The sequence below is a fragment of the Phoca vitulina genome, unplaced genomic scaffold, assembly GCF_004348235.1.
Source record: "Phoca vitulina isolate PV1807 unplaced genomic scaffold, GSC_HSeal_1.0 scaffold79, whole genome shotgun sequence".
NCBI classification, from domain to species: Eukaryota; Metazoa; Chordata; class Mammalia; order Carnivora; family Phocidae; genus Phoca; species Phoca vitulina.
In genome coordinates, this window is record NW_022589782.1 from 6,264,642 (window position 1) to 6,281,042 (window position 16,401).

Below are 16,401 nucleotides of genomic sequence, written 5' to 3' on the forward strand. Positions count from 1 at the left end.
TCCTATCAAATCCTCCTATCGGGGGGCGCCTGGGTGGCTCAGTCGTTAAGCGTCTGCCTTCGGCTCAGGTCATGGTCCCAGGGTCCTGGGATCCAGCCCCGCATCGGGCTCCCTGCTCCGCGGGAAGCCTGCTTCTCCCTCTCCCACTCCCCCTGCTTGTGTTCCCTCTCTCGCTGTGTCTCTCTGTCAAATAAATAAAATCTTAAAACAAACAAAAAAACAAATCCTCCTATCAATTACAACTAATTGCCACTGATAACTAGTCCTATGTTGCTTTGTTTAAATAGCATTCATGTAATTTCTGAATAACATAATTTCAGATAAATACCTATTTTTCATATGTTTATGTTAAGTAACACAGATATGTGTAATCATTCATTATATTCAACGTATTATGTTACTCGTCTGGTAGGACTGTGTCCCGGGTTAGCTCTCTAAAAAGTTGGTCACTCTACACTCAAAAGAGGAGCTTTTTTAAAAATACCCAGTTGCAGGAGGGCCCACTCCTAGAAATTCTGATCCAACTGGTGTGGAAAATGAGCGCCTGCATGGCACAGTTTTTAAAGCCTTCAGGTGATTTTTACTGGAGATTCCGCACTGCTCGGCTGGGCGGGAACCGGCCGGGGCGGGGCCTGGAAGTCACGTGGCCCAGGCGGCGCCCTCTGCGGCCGTTGATTGGCCCCGACCTGAGCGGCGGGTGCGTGGGACGGGAGGCTGCTGCTCTCCTAACCCGACCAAAGAGTTCCGAAGCCTCCGCGCTTCCTAGAAGGTACGCGGGCGGAGACGCTGGGCTCCACGCGCGCCGGAGAGGGCTGGCGAGTGGCGGGCATTCCTTCCGCGTTCGCGCCGTCGGGTAGGGGGTGGTCATTGGAGGGGCGCGGACCGCAGCGCGGGTCGGGCTGTGAACCTCGAGAGGGGAGCCCGGCCCCTAGGGCCGCAGCAGGTGGACACTGAGGACTTCCTGGAGGAGGTGGCGCGGCGGAGGGTTGGAGGTGCGGAGCGGGTGTGGGAAGAGAGGAGCTAGTGTGATGGGAGGGGTGGCTGGCGCGGGCGAAGCCCCGGCGGCCCCGCCACGGCAGGTGTCCGGGTTCGAGGGACCCTCGGGGGAGGTCGCCGGGCATTTACGGGGCGTCTTCCTGAAGATGTCAACTTGTGAATATTTTCCGTGGTGTCAGGTCTTCAGCAGTAAGGAAGAACAAGTCCGATGAATGAATGGCTGGTGAATACTGTGGTTTGGTTTGGTTCTAGGGGAAAAGGAGATGTGATTGAACGTTTCAGGAGTTCAGGTTATAGTGGAGGGGCGTTTTAGATTCTGACTTCCAAGTGCACCATGCTCACGGTAGACAGTATAGTTTAGATAATGAAAGGGTTGAGGTCCCTTCCCCAATCTCGAAGCCCTTGGTCAGGACATTTTTTTGGAGTGCCTCCTTGCTTAAAAGACAGAGCATCTTCCAAATAATGTTTTTAGGGAACGTGAATGGTTCGAGAGACTTTCTTACAAATGCACTCACAGAAAGCAAGGTTCACCTGTGGCCAGAAGAGCACAAGAAAAAAATGAAAATCACCTGTATCCCATCACTTGTGTACTTCCCGAGAGTAACGATGTTGAGTTTATAATGATCCAGAAAAACCAAAGTGGAGACCACAGTTTGGGTATACCCTTAGGCCAACCACCCTTAGCTGTGGAATCAAAACTTGAACTGTCCTAATTTCCCAAAATGCTGACTCTTCTTCTAGGAAACTTAAGCTGTCTTCATGTCATGGTGACCTTGTAGCTTCCTGGCCAATCAGCTAAAAACAAGTAAACTTGTGCAGTGCTTCTATTCTAAAAGGGTTGTAAGTTTCTAGTAAACAATCACAATAGAAAACAAGGTACTTCCTCATTTCGTGTGTAGGAGCGGAGAAATAACTTTCTTTCTCTGTTCTTAGCTGAGATCCCGGCAATAAAAGATTAAGAGAAAAACAAATTTATTAACATGTATAGGTGGGAAATACCCACGGAAAAATGAATAACTCCTGGAGTGGCTTAGAATTCGGGCTTAAATACCCTCTTAATAGGGAAAGGGGAGAGAGGATGTAGGCCTCTTAGAGGAGAGTAAATGAGTTTTAGGAAAGATGACTGGGTCCTTAGAAGAGCAGACAGGAGGTCCGATGGTTTAGGATAGTTTGGGTGTGGTGTCAACATCTAGTCTCATCTCCTGGGAGGGGAATTTATGACAATTGAGTTCCTTTTCAATGATCGGTCTTTAGGCAGATAAGGGGAACTCAGAGAAAGCCTTTCTCTGTGTTTGCCACTTTTCAAGTGCCCACAGCTCAAACTAATCATGGGGTGATGCCATTCTGCTACCCCTCACGCCTTATGAACTAAGCAGTGGCTGCTGAGAGCTCAGCCTCTTCATGCTTTTGGTTTTGAAGTCTTGTTTGCTGTGTGTTTCTCAATAAATATTCATATCAAGTAAAGCTCTCTGAATATTCTTTTGACAACGATTGCTTCTGTGTCTATAATAGGTAGCCTGAAATCTTTAACTGCCCTAAAGTCATTTTTATACTCTCTGAGCTGATCCTGTAGGATGTAGAAATACATGAACACCCCATCCCCCCCCGCCCAAACGAGAACAAACAAAGGGTCTTCATTCAGATCCTGCTATATAGCAAGAGTGTGAGTCACCATTGCTTGTTTGGCAGAGACTCGAAGGCAGGCCGGGGTAAGCCTTATGGTGGGGAAAAAAAGGAAAGCTCAGATGTGCCCAGTTTGGAGGTTAAATAAATAGAAGCAGAACATCCTAAGTGGTTGGGTAGGGGAGTGTATTTGGCTTTCTCTGCTGGTCCTAAATTGTAGGAAGGAAGTCAGAATTAAGTATAAGTTGGCCGTTATTGACCCAATGTTGGTTTGGGGCTGATTGCCGAATGGGGTGTGATTTGGATTCTGGGCTGGTTGCTGCAGGTTGTGGGCCAGAGTTCTATTCTTATCTATGGTCTCGTCCCTTTGTGTATGCAGTCTTTCAATGAGGTGCTACAGAACATATTCTAGGGAGAAGGGGAGGGCAGGGCCCTGGGATAAAGCTTTGGAAATTGAGCCAACTTCAGAAGTTCCTAAAAAAGACTATTCTATTTTTTTTTTTTTAAAGATTTTATTTTTTATTTATTTATTTGACAGAGAGAGAGAGATAGCGAGAGAGGGAACACAAGCAGGGGGAGGGGGAGAGGGAGAAGCAGGCTTCCCGCGGAGCAGGGAGCCCGATGCGGGGCTCGATCCCAGGACCCTGGGATCATGACCTGAGCCGAAGGCAGATGCTTAACGACTGAGCCACCCAGGCGCCCCTAAAAAAGACTATTCTAGCAGCTTCTTTCATTTTTTCCCCCTATTTCAGCACCAAACACCGTGACTGTGTACTAGCTCAGGTGTGTTGGCCCTGTTGGAATTCCCTGTCCCAGGGCTGCCTGGTGAGAGAGCCTTAAATTGGGACTGGCCTTTACTCATTATCTTTTTTCCTCCTTCAGTCAAGCCTCATGGCGGCAATCCTGCCCCATCTCGGAGACCAGGACTTGGAAGCTGTATTCCTGACAGCTGGGTGGAAGGTGAGCTGGGCTCCTCCTCCCCTTCCTCAGGGTAGTCCTGCAGCCAGGCAATGGCTTTGACTCCTTTGTTCAGGTTGAGCCATCTTTATTAATTTGGGGATTTTTTTCCTTCTTGGAAAGTGTGCTGTTAAAGAGCTTGAACTCTGGGATCAGACAGGTTCAAATCCAGGCTTTGTTGTAGATGTTTTACCTTCAGCAAGTTACATAAGGTCCCTGGGCCTCAGTTTACTTATCTGTAAAGAGGATGATACCACCTATGGTAAAGAGTTGTGAGAATTAAGTGAGGCACTTGGTGAAATAGGTAAATAATACTTTACATAGTATCTAGTTCTATTTTAAGCACTCTCCAATTTTAGATACTGTTATCATAGTTGTTCATTGTTTCTGTCAGTGAGTGTTACTATGTACCAGATACTATCCTTTGTGCGGGGGAGATAAACTCTCCCTAAAGGAGTTTACAGGGTTGTTGGGTTTTTTTTTTTTTTTTTTTTTTTTTTTAAGTAGATATGTAAACAGACTCTTGCATTACAGGGATAAATTCTGCTCTGGGAGTACTAAAGGGCATAAGGGAAGCTTAGTTATTGAATTTGCAACATTATGGAGGTTGATTCTAAAAAGTTGCATTTAAAAGTAAGGAGACAAGTTAGGAAGCCATCCTAACAATTTTGAAAGAAAGGTCGGACAGGAGGGAGGCAAGTTGAGTTACTGCAGTTTGACTGCCTTGCTCCAGCATGTCTGCACTTTCTGCGGAGTCCCGAAGCTCTGCCAAGTAGGTGGGAGCAGGGATGCCCTAGAGCAGTTGCAGAGGTGTGATGAGGCTTAAACCAGACAGTGGCTTACGCAGCGACTGGAAGTGTGTGTAGTTTTCTCCTGGGAGCTGGTCCCGTAAGGGAAGGATAGAGAACAGAAACCAGAGGGGAAGACAGGCACAGGAATGTCTTTTTAAAGATAGGAGAGGTTTTGGGGCACCTGGGTGGCTCAGTTGGTTGAGCTTCTGCCTTCGGCTCAGGTCATGATCCCAGGGTCCTGGGATTGAGTTCTGGGATCGAGTCCTGCATCGGGCTCCCTGTGCAGTGGAGAGCCTGCTTCTCCCTCTGCCTCTGCCACTTCCCCTGGCTCATGCTCTCTCTATCTCAAATAAATAAATTCGTAAAAAAAAAAAAAAAAAAAGAGGTTTTGGCATTTTTGCTGATAAAGGGGAAGGAGGGAGGGGAGAAGTGAGTGTTTAGGAAAAACACTCCCGTGTTTCTCTGCTTTCTACTTTCATGCCACACTTCACTTCGGACACCAAACATGTTGGGGTTTGTCCCACACATCAGGCAATTCTGTGACACCAGTGGGGTGGGGTGGGGCTGCAATTTAACTCAGTTTTGACACTTTCTACCTGGAGTTAGCATCAGACCCCACAGGGTAAGGGCTCAGTCCCCCGAGACTGCCCCTCCCCCACTTCTGCCACCAGCCAATTGCGAGTCCAGGTTGTCACCTCTGCCTTGACTGGCTATATATTTGGAGGTTCCCATGACCCCCTCCACAGGTTCGATTAATTTGCTTAGAGTGGCTCAGAGAACTCAAGAACACAGTTTACTTTTACTAGATTTTACTAGGTTTATTATAAAAGGCTATAACTCAGGAACAGCCAGACAGAAGAGGGGCTCAGAGCTTCTGTGTTCTGAGTGTGCCATGCTCCCAGCACTCCACGCACTCATTAGCCCTGAAGCTGTCTGAACCCTATCCTTTTGGGCTTTTATAGAGGCTCATTACATGGGCTTGATTGAGTAAATCATTGCCCTTTCGTGACTGATTCAACCTCCAGCCCCTCTCCCTCCTCTGAATTGGGGGGTTCAAACCCTCTAATCACATGGTTGGTTCCCTTGGCAACCAGCCTGCCATCCTTGGGGCCTTTCCAAAGATCACCTCATTAACATAAACTCAGGTGTGGTGAAAGGAATTTGTGAGAGTAAGGAGACACTCCTTTCTCTTTCATGACTCTGGAGCTATTTCAGAAACCAAGGGCAGAAGGCCAAATATGAAGAGATGCTCCTGCTCTTATCCCTTAGGAATTCCAAGAGTTTTAGGAGCTCTGTGCCAGAAATGAGGATGAAGATTAAATATATACGTATATATATTAAAGATTTTATTTATTAGAGCATGCGCACGAGGAGAGAGGAGAGGCAGGGGGAGAGGAAGAGGGTGAGAAGCATACTCCCCGCTCAGCAGGGAGCCTGGCTCTATCCCAGGATCCTAAGGTCATGACCTGAGCCGGAGGCAGACGGTAAACCGGTTAACCGACTGAGCCACCCAGGTGCCCCTAAGTATATATCACGGTATCACAGGGGAAAGAGAGTAAAGATATGGAAGAGTCCTTGTCATTGGATTAAGACCCTGGGGGAGACACAAGGGAATGGAAGCAGAGGCAGAGGGGGAGGGATTGCTAGAAGGACAGCTTCTTTCCCTGAGGGAAAAGAGAAAGGGATGAGTGAGAACATAGGTAATGCCTGGCGGGGATGGTGGGGAAGTGAGAGGAATTAGGGAGCATGTGCTCTGTGGGCTCTTTCCTGGGACATAACCGGCAGTGACTTCTGGAAGGGAGTGGTGAGGTGAACCACATGCCCTCCTAGGCCCCTCTGAGTACCTCCCACTGGATCGTTACCGTGTGGACTCCAGCTTTCCCCCTGGACGGTCCGTTCCCCAAGCGGGACCAGGGCTGCTATAGAATCATACGGATTGTGCAGGTAGCAACTCCAGGGGACCCGTTCACACAGCTGCGATGTAGATGGTGTCCTGTAGGTCTGAGCAGTGCGCAGCCTGAACGGTTATATCCCATGGCCTCAGCAGGAGCCGGACCCCCTGTTGCTGGCCTGTGGCTTGAAAGCTAGCAACTATCGGTGCCCAGTGTTTCTTGAAAGAATGAGGGTGGTAAAGGTACAGAAGACCCTGGGGAGGAATGGGAGGGTGAGAGTTTGGGGCAACATTAAAGGCCATATGATTGAATGTATAGAGATTACTCTGTGGGAGATGAAGCCATTTTATTCCCCAGCGCTTGCTCACGCTCACGCTCACGTAGCATCTGAGAATGTCAGCTGAGGAGACCCACAGGACAGCTCTGGTAAAAGGAGGGACGTTTGGGATGGTGGTAGGAGGGAGCTCGAAATGGTAACTCCGGAAGTCAGGCTCGGTAGGGAGGAAAGAAGGGCCCTGTAATTTGGGAATTCTGGTATCTGTTTCCTGAGGGGTGGTGGTGGCATTTCCTATTACTGATCGCCCTTTCCCTGCTCAGATAGCCCCTCAGGCCACAGTTTCTCCTAAGGGAAGGGAGTGTGGTGGGCAGACAGTGGGCCTCTGCTCCAAGGGCTGCAGTACTCTGAGGCACCTGTTCTCCACCCACTTGAGCTGAACACAATTGCAAATGGAAACTTCTGCCGTATGTATTGTACTGAACAGTCTCTGTTTGCCCACCTTTGATGTATGCTTCACCCTCCCCCACTTTGGTCTGTGCCCTCAGAGGCTGACCTTCATACGCCATCAGTGGGTTCTCTTGCCCTCTGGCTTCCAGTTGGCTTTTGGCAATGGGGTGGAGAGGGTCAGGGGACCAGAAACCTGGAGGAAAGCGGTATTGGGTTTTATTCCCACGGCTCCCTGCCTGCCGGGCTGTGGGATGACAGTGACCACATGACCCCAGTCTTGCTTCCTCTCCAACAACTTTCTGGATTCCAATAACCCCTCCCCTACCTTCTTCCCCGCTTCAGACATGGTGGGTGATTGTTCCCCATGAGAGCCAGCCTTGTTGGTTTCCATGAAGCACCTTCCTTTGTGAATAGCCTGCGTGCTAACTTATCTTCAGTGACCTCCTTGAATGTGCCATCTCTTTCCTAGGGGACCCGGGTCAGAAACATATTCCATGTTAAAGGTAGTATTGTATAAGAGCGGGGTCAGCAAACTGACCTGGACCTGGTAGTCAAGTTTTACTGGAACACAGCCATGCTCATTCACTTACCCGTTGTTCCTGGCTGCTTTTGTGCAGAATAATCATAGCAGAGACCAAATCGCCTGGGAAGCCTGAAATATTTACCATCTGGCCCTTTATGGAAAAAGTTTGTCTACTCTGTAGTAGAGAAGAAAGAATGAACTTGGCCGAGTCACTTGACCACCTCAAACCTCACCTGCAGAATAATAGTGATAGCTCACAAAGTTATGAAAGAACTGAGCCTATAATCAGTCTCTGTTTTCAGGAGTTGCTGTCCTTTGAGGATGTGGCTATGTACTTCACCAGAGAAGAGTGGAACAAACTTGAGCGGGCTCAGAAGGACCTCTACAGAGATGTGATGCTGGAGAATTACAGAAACATGATCTTGTTGGGTAATGACGTGGCTTGAAGATTTGGCTCTAAGTGTCTACACAAGTCCTCAGTCCCTTACGTGCAATTCCAAAATCAGAGAAACTCCGAAAACTAGTTTTTTTTTTCTATAATTCATTTAGCGGCAAGACCCAACTTGTGAAGTCCTCAGGTGGTAAAACCTGATCTCTTCCTACAAGAAGCTATGTCTCATCCTTATTTTTCCCAGTTGGTCTTTGTTTTTGTTTTTCCCACTTGGTCTTTGTATCTATCTATTTAGCATCAGAAATATCAGTGTGTTTGAATAAGGGTACAGCTCCAGCCCCTGTTGGGGGCGGGACATAATAGAAAATATACACACCAAGTTGCCTTTCTAAAATCTGGAAAAAATTCTGAATCCTGAAACGCGTCTGGCCTCAAGGTTTTCAAATAAGGGATTGTGCACAAAGAATAGTTTCCTTTTGTTCTAGAGGTCAGAGACGCTTAATCCACTCCCCACCCCGATCCACATCCTCCACATCTGTAAGACCTATATGAGCTGAAAAGATTATGGCTGATTTGGATTCCAAAGGTTAGCTTCTTTTTCTCTGTCTTCTCTCTGGAAATGGGTTCCTTCCTTGTTGGCAGCATCACCAGGTATCCAGGAAACGACTCTTAACTGACTTCATTTCTGAACCTTCACTGCTTCTCTCCTCGGGGAGCCTGCCTTTGTCTTATTCCAGTGCAGAGTCTTCTGCTGTGGGTGTTTCTTCCACAGATAGCTTTCTTTCTGGGGCCACAGCTTTGACCCCCACATTGACATTCTTGCCACAGCCTTGACCACCTCTTTTGGGATTGTCCGCCCACCTCTGGAGTTTCTGATGTCTGTTTTCCTTATGAAAGCATTACAAGGGCAGACTTGAATACATAGAAGGTACAGGAAATTATGATGGGGAGGGGAGAACATTCAGGGATAACACTGTTCATATTTTGGAATAGTTCCTTCTAGTTTTTCTCCCCCTTAAAAAATGTGGCTGAACATATTCTTCATATAATTCTGTAATTCCTTTAAATCTTAACATTACAATATCAGCATTTTCCCTATGCTATTAAAAGCCCCCATAAATATAGTAAATGACCATAATGTAATTCTATTGTATGATCTATAATATTTAATCATTTTCCCATTTGGGGGTATTTAGTTTGGCTTTTTTTGTTGTTGTTGGCTTGCTTATGAATTTATCATTTTCTGTATTCTAATGTTCTAATGGATGTTTCTGACCATAAATCCTTATATAAATTTCTGACTATTCCCCAAGATACAGAATTTTGGTGTTAAAGGGTATGGGTACTTTCAAGTCTCTTTGTATTACCCAATGACTTTTCAATAACAGAGTAGGAAATAAAAATCCTCTGCAGGCCCACTGCCCAGAAATGATCCCCGTTAACAGTTTGGTTGGACTTTTTCTTCGTCTTTTCATATATATGTATACTTATGTACATTTACACACACATGCATAGTTTTTAAGAACAAAATTTGGATCGTACTTCACATGAGTTTTGCATTCGGCTTTATAATACATAGGGAACATTTTCCCATTTTAATATTCTTGAACACATGGATTTTTAGTATCTGCCTAATACTTTTGCCTTCACTGCATTCAAATGCTACGCTGTAGACATTGCCCTGTTGATGTTTACTTTATTTCCAGCTGTGCACTGGTATAACTCTGCTGAACGGCTCTGGTCCATTCATCTTGGTCCTAATTGTTCCATAGACTCTAAGAGTGAAATTACCACATCTAAGGCTGTGATGACTGTTGAGGCTTTCCATAAAGATTGTCAGATTGTGCCAAATTCTATTCCCACCAGCCCTTTTGATTATTGTCCTTATCTGTTTGCCACTGTAGACCCAAGGGGGTTAAGCTGAGGTCTAGGACATCTCTCCGTAACTCACTAACCACATCCCATTTACTTCTCCATGAGTAGGATTTCAGTTTCCCAAACCTGAGGTGATCTGCCTGCTGGAGCAGTGGGAAGAACCATGGATCCTGGATCTACCAAGAGCCGGGACTAGGAAGGCTTCCAGTAGTGCTTGCCCAGGTGGGTGAGGAGGAGGCCCAGTCGAGTGGAAATCCTGAGGAGGCAGGAAAGCCACATTAATGAAGCCCCTTGTGTTGCCCCAGAGACTGAGCCAGGGGTTTGGTGTATCTCCTCCCACTTTTTCATCCCTGCTGCCCTCTGAAGGTAGTATGTGTGACCATTAGCCCCATTTTCCAGATGAAGAAACTAAAAGATTCAGGGGCCCCTGGCTGGCTCGTTGGTGGAGCGTGCGAATCTTGATCTTGGGGTCATGAGTTTGAGCCCCACGTTGGGTGTAGATTACTTAAAAATGAATAAATAAACTTTGAAAAGATTCAGGTATCTGTCACACAGTAGATTAATAGTTCGGATTCGATTTCAAGTCTGCAAAGCTCAGCCTCATTCCATTGCAGTAGAATGCTTCTCTGAAGCAGCCGGTCTGACAGTTCTTATGCCAAACTAGATATTCCTTATTCTACCCTCGTTACTTATCCTTCCTCTCTGTTTTCTCTTGTTCCTTTGCTTTCATTTTGTTTTTCATAGTCCCACAGTGTTTCTTGATGTACCTGCTTTTTCCTGCTATGTCCTGACTGCTGCTTCTACCTTCTTCCATATCCTCTGCTCCAGAGTTTATCAACCTCTGCTCTATTGACATTCTGGGCTGGATAATTCTTCACTGTGGGGAGCTGTCCTGTGTATTGTAGGATGTTTAGCTCTACCCACTAGATTTGAGTAGCACCACCCCAGTTGTGACCACCAAAGACGTCTCCAGACATTGCCAACTGTCCCCCAGGAGGCAGAACCACCTCTGGTTGAGAACCACTGCTGTATTCCCTTGCTTTTGTACCTACTTCTATCTGGTTCCTTTCCTATTCTATCTTACACTCCCCATTTTAAGGAGTTGTTTCTCCCAGAACTATTGAAAACCTGCTTATCGACAAAGTATAAGATGTTCCCTCTCCTACATTACGTCACACTACTGAGCACCCAGAGTAAGTTATTTTTCCAGTAGTCGTGATGGGTTTGTTCGATTCTCACTTCTCTGGCACACGCTTGTGCATTTTTCTGTCAGCTAGTTGATGTCCGGAACTTTTTCTGCTATTGAAGCTGGGAGCCCTGTGAAAAATCAGAGTTTTGGCCTCTTTAGCCTGATGATGTAACTAAGCGGGCACTTCTTAGCTTCATTTGAGTGTCTGATAGCACACACAGTTGGCTTCTTCTCTTTTTTTTTCCTTCTGCAGTGCACAGGTCATTTCTGTGTTTTCTTTTTATTTGGTTAGGTTCTGAAGCCAGATGCAAGACGAAAAAGCCAACTCCAAAGCAGAAAATTTCTGAAGATTTAGAGTTGTCAGTGGTAAAGCAGACAACGGCCAAGAGATCTGCAGAAAGGTTACATAAATGTAATGAATTGGTGGACATTTACAGACTTGCATTCCCCACTCTTGGTGATGAATGCCACAAGGACTTCCTTCAAAACCTCCACCTTACTCAAGATCAGAGTGCTCAAATAAGGAAGAAGCAGGGCAAATGTGAGGAGTATGGAAAACCTTTCAATCAGAGATCGTTGCTTTTGCGGCATAAGCAAATTCTTACAAACGCAAAATCTTATGAATGCAGTGAATGTGGAAGAGTCTTCAGGCGTCAGGCAAATTTCATTCGACATCAAAGAATTCACACATCAGAGGATCCCTTTGAATGCGACATATGCGGGCAAGCCTTCAAACATAAGTCTACTCTTCTTGTCCATAAACAGTGTCACCCTCAAAAAAAGCCATATAAGTGTCATGACTGTGGAAAATTTTTCCGTCAGATGGCATATCTTATTGAACATAAAAGGATCCATACCAAAGAAAAGCCCTATAAATGCAGTGAGTGCGAAAGAACGTTTAGTCAGAATTCAACCCTTATTCGACATCAGTTAACCCACAGTGGAGAAAAACCCCATAAATGTCACGAATGTGGAAAGGCCTTTGGTCGGCATTCGACCCTTCTGAGCCATCAACAGATTCATACTAAACAAAACACTCACAAATGCAGCGAATGTGGAGAGTCCTTTAGCCGGAATGTGGATCTCATTCAGCATCAAAGAACCCATACTAAGGAGGAATTCTTTGAATGTAGAGAATGTGGAAAAACTTTTAGTTTTAAGGCAAATCTTCATCGCCATGAGGTCATTCATACTGGAGAGAGACCCTACAGATGTGACAAATGTGGAAAATCTTTCATCTGGCGCACAAGCTTCATTAAGCATCAGGGTACTCACAGAGAACGGATATCAATGTGATACTAACTGGAAAAAGACCATTTAAAGACCAGAACTTACCACTCTTGTAATTATGTGTAACTTCATTGTTTTATGAAAATTAATAAACAGGAATTGAAATGGTTTTGCTGTGGGGACCCTCTTTTTGTAGCTAACCTTCTTGCTGGAGTCAAGAATTAATAGAACATGTAATAGTCTGTCATGTTCAGTCTCCCTTGAGCTCCTCATACCTTCATTGTCCCAAGTCCAGGCGGAAGGGAGGCATAAAAACTTTGTGGTTCCCTAGGCTGGAGACCATTTGATGGATTATGAACGATGTAGGAATACTTTTCTTATTTCCTGTATAACTGGGGGAAAAACGTTTTTAAGTCAAAGAAAGGTGTAAAAAGATACTTTTCTTGGTTTTATGTAGAAAAATTACCTGATACTACATTGACTTTTTTTTTTTTTTTAAAGATTTTATTTATTTATTTGACAGAGACACAGCGAGAGAGGGAACAGAAGCAGCGGGAGTAGGAGAGGGAGAAACAGGCCTCCCGCCGAGCAGGGAGCCCAATGCAGGGCTCGATCCCAGGACCCTGGGATCATGACCCGAGCCGAAGGCAGACGCTTAACGACTGAGCCACCCAGGCGCCCACTACATTGACTTTTTAAAAGTAAAATAAGGGCTACTCACAAGTAACTCGTGAGATATTAAAAATCACTAAAATTTGGGCACCTGGCTGAGGCGTCGTGAGTTCAAGCCCCATTTGGGTGTGGAGCCTGCTTTAAAAAAATTACTAAAATGTACCCAGAAACTAAAATTAGCGTGCTACTAGATTTCTATTCAGAGTTCTAAGTCAACTGTTAATAGTTGGCCTGCCTGCCCTCTGCTTACTCCCTCTTTTGGGCTTCATCTGAGTTGCACCGTGTGTCTCTTGGCCTGCAGGCTTTTTCTAAAACCACAAAAGGCCACTGCTCTGTAGGGTAACTACATCGTGTGAGCAGGCCTCAACTAATGCTTGATGGGAATTTCACAAATAGGATCCTTTCCCCTTGGGTGGAATATCTCTGAAGCATGTATTTTACACTTGTTTTCGGTTTTGCCATGGGATTATGCATTCACTCACCTTGGCAGCTGCTTTATTAGCGGTCTTCCCTGCTCTGTCTCTTCTATACTCCCCTCCCAGTGTTTCAACACTTCTCCCCACAAGTGAGTTGCTTGTGCTCAGAAAGTGTCGACTGTAGTCCTCGAGGAGCCCTAGGTTACATAGGTTGAGCTGACCATATGACTCTTCCCTACAGCTCACCAATACAAGAAACCCATTTGAAATTCTAATATCCTAAGCATCATCCTAGGTCTGCAATATAAACTGCTATTTGGATGCTCTCCTATAAATCCCCTCTAGTTTCTTCTTGGTTTTATTTTCTTGCTCCTACCAATTCCATGACTTCTCATCCAACATGTAAAAACAAAGATCTATTGAGAAAAAGGAAGTGGCACCTCAGAAAATTAAGGAATCTTGAGCCTTGCAGGAGGAAAATAGTAATAGACTGTATATTGGGTTCAAAAAGCAGTAATTAAAAAAAAAAACAGTAATTTTGTACTGGTCGGCATGAATTGGCTAGAAGAACCTAAACAAAGTTGACTTCTGACTGAGGGGGAAATAAGCCAGTGAGAGATAAGTCCCACTTAAAACAACCTGGGGAGATGGGGACCTATGAAAAGTGCTTCCCTCCACTGCTAAGTGGAAGCCATAAAGCTCCCTAATAAAGCAATCAATCAATCAATCAATAAAGTGCCTGGCAGGCTCAATTGGTGGAGCATGTGACTCTTGATCTTAGGGTTGCAAGTCTGAGGCCCATGTTGGGTATAGAGATTACTTAAAATCTTTAAAAAGAAATACATACATACATTTAAAAAATGGCACTTTGGTTTCCTGATGGCAGCTCTCCATTGCATGGATGAGAACTGCTTTGGAAATCAGCAATCTGGTCTGGGGAGTCTGTTACGGGCATACACTCAGCTATGGGAGAACTAGAGGCATGCCCTAAAGGCTGTTCTTGGGCTCTGGCCAATAGCTAAACTAAGCCATACAGTCTGGCAAGTGGGCCTTGGACAATGAAAAATAATCATCAAAGTGGGGAGCCCAATTATGATAAGCCCTTTGCCCACCAGAATAATCAGGGTGGATTCTGAAGATAACAGACATTCTAGGCGAACCACTTGAAGTGGCAATGTGGATATGTGGGCATCCACGATGAGTGGCCACGGAGGCTCCCAAGCCATGTTGTGTCATAAGATCCCACAGTCCATTGTGACACCTGCTGGGGCACCAGTGGTTGCCAAAGACTGTTCAGAATCCTGCCAGGTTAGCACAATGGGAAATGGGCTCACCTGCTCAGCCCCACCCCACTGCGTGTGCCTAGAAGATGGCCCTGCCCCACGTCCCTTGAAGGAACCTCAGATGCCTCACGACCCTCTGGTCCCTCACTCTCTGGTGGGGTTAGTGAGAGGGCCGTCTACACCCCAAAGCCTAAAGGCACCCAGCCCAGCCCTCTCACTGTCCCTCCTGCTGGTTTCAAGGAGGGTTCAAGGAGAAGACATGCACTACTGTTCCATCACATCCAGGATCAAGGAAGTGAGCTCTGGAAGGCAAATAATTTAGTTTTGGTTTTTGAACATTTAGGGAATGAAAATTAAGATGAGGTAAGGTGACAAGGCTAGAGTAGGACACTCAGAATAGAATGTAATTTGGTACTCGCTTTGGGGGAAAGAAACTAGGAAAGTGTATTAGCTCACATACTGACCAAGGAATTCTACTTCTGGGAATCTAGCCTTAGATTCTAAAGAACAATCCAAATTACACTGACATTCACTATAGCACTGCTTGCAACAATGAGGAGAAATGCCTGAAATATCCAATAAAAGGAAAAGGGCTCCATCATTGAGTCCCGAGTCGGGATCCCTGCTCAGCAGGGAATCTGCTTCTCCCTCTCCCTCTTCCCTCCGCTTGTGCTCTCTCTCGCAAATAAATAAATCTTGAAAAAAAGGGAGGGGGCAGCCTGGGTGGTTCACTCGGTTAAGCATCTGCCTTTGACTCAGGTCATGACCCCAGGGTGCTGGGATCGAGTCCCACATTGGGCGGGGAGCCTGCTTCTTCCTCTCCCTCTGCCTGCCGCTCCCCCTGCTTGTGCTTTCTCCTGCTCTCTCAAGTAAATAAATAAAATCTTAAAAAAAAAAAAAAGTGGAAAGGTAAGATCGGCTTAGGCTTCGTGGCATGCCTCGTTTAATCCACCAGGGACAATAAAGCCAACCCCATATCCTTCCCTCACCAGTCACATGGGTGGAAAGATGGCTCTGGGGAAGTTAAAGAATGATCAAATTTGAAACCCTTTTAGAGCTGGTGTTTTTCGTCATGATGCATGTGCACAAGCCGATGGCCCTCCACCATTACTACCACGGAGGTGCTCCAGCTGGGCAGAGGGGAGGCGGGACGGGGAGAAGAGGCAAGCCATGGTGGGGTGGGAGCCCAGTGCTAACTGCAAGGAAGAAACTCACGTTACTGGACAAGCAGTCAGATCACCTGAGTTCTTTTTTTTTTTTTTTTTCCTTTTTTAAGTAGGCTCCACACCCAGCATGGAGCACTGGGCTTGAACTCACGACCCCGAGATCAAAACCTGGGCTGAGATCAAGAGTCGGGTGCTTAACTGACTGAGCCACCCAGGTGCCCCTGCTCACCCAAGTTCTGAAGCATCAACTGTGTGCCTTCATTTCTTCCTCTCTACCTGGGAATGACGTAAGTCCCTACTTACCTCATAGGGTTGCTAGAAGTCAAATGGAAAAATGTCTATGGGTGCATTTTATGAACAGAGTATTATGTCAGTGAATACTGGTCGCAAAACAAGCAAGAGCTGAAGGAGCTTCTGCCTTTGGTGACCTTTTGCAGAACACGCTCCAGAGCACTTCCTTATGTCCCATACATTAAGAAGCCTTGACAGGAAAAAACGTGTTTTAGGCTATTTGATATCACAAGAGCCTCCCTCTCTCCCCGCCAACACCCAAAGCTTACTGAAAGGTTTAGGGAGGACTTTCATCAAAAACCAAAAGTTTTCAACTAGAGGGCCCTTAATTTAACAAGCTTCGAAAACGATACAGTGACAGGAATTACTGGGTGTGTTTGGG

The 16,401-nt window shown here is 45.9% G+C and overlaps 1 protein-coding gene across 4 annotated transcripts; it reads left to right on the plus strand.

Moving 5' to 3' along the window:
- Nucleotides 1–735: 735 nt before the first annotated feature.
- On the plus strand, nt 736–12,344 carry ZNF789 (zinc finger protein 789). 4 transcript variants are annotated; one of them, XM_032394210.1, is made up of 5 exons: nt 736–769; nt 3,502–3,579; nt 7,809–7,935; nt 9,881–9,994; nt 11,254–12,344. In XM_032394210.1, exons 2-5 carry the CDS (start codon nt 3,511–3,513, stop codon nt 12,255–12,257), a joined length of 1,314 nt encoding a protein of 437 aa, XP_032250101.1. In that variant the 5' UTR covers nt 736–769; nt 3,502–3,510; the 3' UTR covers nt 12,258–12,344. The 4 variants fall into 4 exon arrangements, with proteins under 4 accessions (XP_032250101.1, XP_032250100.1, XP_032250102.1 ...); XM_032394209.1 differs by lacking the exon at nt 736–769 and adding an exon at nt 830–992; XM_032394211.1 differs by lacking the exons at nt 736–769; nt 9,881–9,994 and adding an exon at nt 830–992.
- Nucleotides 12,345–16,401: the final 4,057 nt, after the last annotated feature.

Excerpts from the sequence above, each read along its gene's own strand:
- ZNF789 (XM_032394210.1), top strand. The coding sequence starts at position 3,511 with ATGGCGGCAATCCTGCCCCATCTCGGAGACCAGGACTTGGAAGCTGTA. Across the intron at positions 3,580-7,808 it reads TCCTGACAGCTGGGTGGAAG|GAGTTGCTGTCCTTTGAGGA; the intron begins GTGAGCTGGGCT and ends CTCTGTTTTCAG. Across the intron at positions 7,936-9,880 it reads CAGAAACATGATCTTGTTGG|GATTTCAGTTTCCCAAACCT; the intron begins GTAATGACGTGG and ends CTCCATGAGTAG.